This window comes from Rhagoletis zephyria, unplaced genomic scaffold (genome assembly GCF_001687245.7).
Source record: "Rhagoletis zephyria isolate East Lansing unplaced genomic scaffold, Rhagoletis_zephyria_1.1 Rzeph_scaffold_00169, whole genome shotgun sequence".
Lineage (NCBI taxonomy): Eukaryota > Metazoa > Arthropoda > Insecta > Diptera > Tephritidae > Rhagoletis > Rhagoletis zephyria.
In genome coordinates, this window is record NW_016157253.1 from 335,578 (window position 1) to 338,587 (window position 3,010).

General features: G+C 32.5%; 1 protein-coding gene across 15 annotated transcripts in view; it reads left to right on the plus strand.

Annotated features, from left to right (window-relative positions):
* The first annotated feature begins 397 nt into the window (after positions 1 to 397).
* l(2)k09913 (transmembrane protein 53-like lethal (2) k09913) overlaps positions 398 to 3,010 on the plus strand; it is a 28,422-nt gene continuing 25,809 nt past the window's right edge. Inside the window, exons 1-3 of one of the 15 annotated variants that reach the window (XM_017607189.1) lie at positions 399 to 766; positions 1,208 to 1,267; positions 1,335 to 1,556. In XM_017607189.1, the coding sequence (XP_017462678.1) occupies positions 1,364 to 1,556 (193 nt within the window). In that variant the 5' untranslated portion in view covers positions 399 to 766; positions 1,208 to 1,267; positions 1,335 to 1,363. Of the gene's footprint in view, positions 842 to 1,207; positions 1,557 to 3,010 lie in introns of those variants that run through there. The other 14 variants (XM_017607157.1, XM_017607164.1, XM_017607185.1 and 11 more) reach the window with 14 other exon arrangements.

Genomic DNA, 3,010 nt, shown 5'->3' on the forward strand with positions numbered 1-3,010 from the left:
CAATTTGCAGAATACGAGAATGTAAAAAACATCCCAGCTTATTTTGTTTTGTACATTGTGTGAGTAAAGTAGTAAATTTTTGATGGTTTCTTTTCGATTATTTTAAAAATTAATCGGTTAATCGCTCGATTAATCAAAAGGAAAATTTCGATACAATTAAATTGTTAACCGAATGGCCCCTGTCACACGGTCAGTATTAATTGACGCGATCCAAGTATCGCGATATTTATTGACGGTGTAGCAAGCAGGATTGATGGATCGTGATCCATATACTCACGCGATAAATATTGAACATGTAGCATTCGTGCGCGATCCATCAATCCATCAATATGGATCGCGATCCAAACATCGTGATAATTACTGATCGTGTGACAGAGCCCAATGGAACAAACCGATTATAATCGGTTATTCGATCAATCGTGCCATTACTAGTAGTCAGCAGTACTCAGGCAATTTGAGGAATATATATATATATATATATATATATATAGGAATTGTTGAAATACCTTGTGCTGTCATTATATATACTTGTATCGAATAAGTGCCTCTTGTGTTTATAATAATTGCAAATTAATTAAGCAAACGTTGTCGTGCCAGCATCCAAGTTGTCACATATTTTTGCATTGCCAGTAAAGCCAATAGTGCAACAGAGCTATTTTTAAGTGGTTAGAGGGCAGATGCTTACACAAAAAGTTCTTTGTTTTTTCTAAAAAGTTAAGTTTTTAATATTCCTTAACAATCCTCTTTTTTGTTCTTCAGTATACAGGTACAAAGTTCAATTTCTGTACTTCCGTTTTGCAAAGTAAAAATAGTGCAATTCTATTAAAATACACATATGTATGTATGTATATTTATGTTCATACCCTACAAGAGCAGCTGAGTACCATATGAGTGCTCATGTTATCATTATCACTAATTACAAAAGTGCTTATCAAAGTATTAATTTTTGTTCAGACCATGGGAAAAAATTAAGTACTTTCCCCTCAATGTTGTCATCAGAAAGTTCTCAGTACTAATAGTCAAACTACTCATTTATGCCATACTACAAAAACAAAAGATAAAATGTGTTAGAATTTTTGCCTAAAATGCTCAGCAATGTCTTGTAGGGTACATATATGCATATGGTTATGGTCGTTGTGTGAAGCGCAAAATAAATACTATCCCCGGGTGAATTTCCCCCTCCTAAATGTTTTCCCGCTTATTCCAGCTATAACTCTGTTAAAAGCCCAACTTTGCACTTGAGAGAATAAAATTAAACAAAAATTGCGTAATTTCTCATGTGGAATTAAACGGAGGATACCGGATGTATAAAATTTGCGTTATTCCAATTGCAGTTTTCGTACATTCTGTGTTCGCGTACATTATGGCTTCTTCGATGTATTACGCTTCAAGTACTGGCCGCATTTTACGTTTTCTGACGACAAATATTAACTATTTGCAATATTACAAAGTGAACCAATCAATACTCGTCAAGACCGTATTTGCCCTGTCAACAAGATATTCTAGTTCAACAGCAGTAGTACCAGTGCTTCCCGTAAGCGGCATTTCCGGTAATGGTAAGATTTTTAAAAATTTCATTCACACATGATTCAATAATAGGTGTATTCACGTATTCTTCCAGCAGAAAACTCTCAGAAGCAAAATTCTAATGAATTTTTATCTGATCAATCTCAAAGAGAGAAAGGCTAGCAAAAGTACGCGAACCAGGGAAGCTAACTCGTGGAGAATTCCCCGCTTTGCGTGGAATTTCAGTTTGCGTGGGAATCGGGGAATGTACCCTTTTTGTGGGGAATTTCAGTTCGCTCGATTCTAGTACAAAATAGTTTCAAATGGCTAAAAATTGCTGTTGATTTTTTTGGAAATTTCTTTGTCGCATTTGCTCTCATATAACGAACGAACGCAATTTATTTATTTATGGAAGAAAACTACAACAACTTCTGCAAAAGAATTCTAAAACGAATTTTTTTACCCACTTGAAACTTGCACTAGAATTGAGTGAGTTACAAAACTGCATAGCTACTATAAATCTTACTAGAAAATCTAATTAAAATGTCGAACTTTTTAAGATTTTTGGTTTTTGTTTTAAATATTGCACAAAGTTTGAAACTTGGATTTAAACATAAATCCCAAAAAATTGTTGTGAAAACTTGGCAAAATTTGGTGCGACTAAAATTTGTTCGACCACTGTAGGTATGTAAATATTATATAAACATTTTTTATTCTGTATTTGTAAACTAACTTTATAAAAGTTTGTTTTGGTTTATGAATACATAATAATAAAATAAACAGAAAGATCAGCGATATATAAAAATAGATACAATTTATTTTTGCAAAGAGATATCTGAATGATAACTGGAGTGGGGAATTTTACGAAATTTCGGGCAAAATCGGAAAATTTCATAGTCGAAATCGGGGAATTTTCAAAAATGAGTTGGGTACCCTGACGCGAACGCAAAACCAGCAAAAACTTGCAAGTTTTTAGTAGAACTGATCTCAGTTTCGTTTACATACAAAAAAATAAAACAGAAAAAATAATATGAATTAAAAGTTTTCCTAAAGCAATTTGCTAATCAAACATGGGTAAATGAGTATTTGCTTTCTTCCGATACATTTGCAGTCCTTATAAGTTATTTTAAACTTAAAAATCATAATAATAAATCTACATCTAAATCCAAAATGAATTTCCATATTTTCATAAATTGAAAATAAATGGTTTTTTTTGGGTTGGCTTTCCAAAACGGAGCCAAACGAGATTTCAGCGAAAGTATATGGAATTGTGTCATGAAACTTGGTCAGGATGTTGGGGGAGGCTTTCTCTACATGAATATATCACTCTCACAAAGTAGTTGCTAATAGTATTTAAGCAATTTGTTGTTAAATAATCTTCACTACCACCCCCAAATTTTTGTACAAAATGCCACTTATCAATTGTATTTTGGTTGATATACAATATCTTCAATGTTCACGTGCGTATTTTATACTTTTAATATATATATATATATATATATAT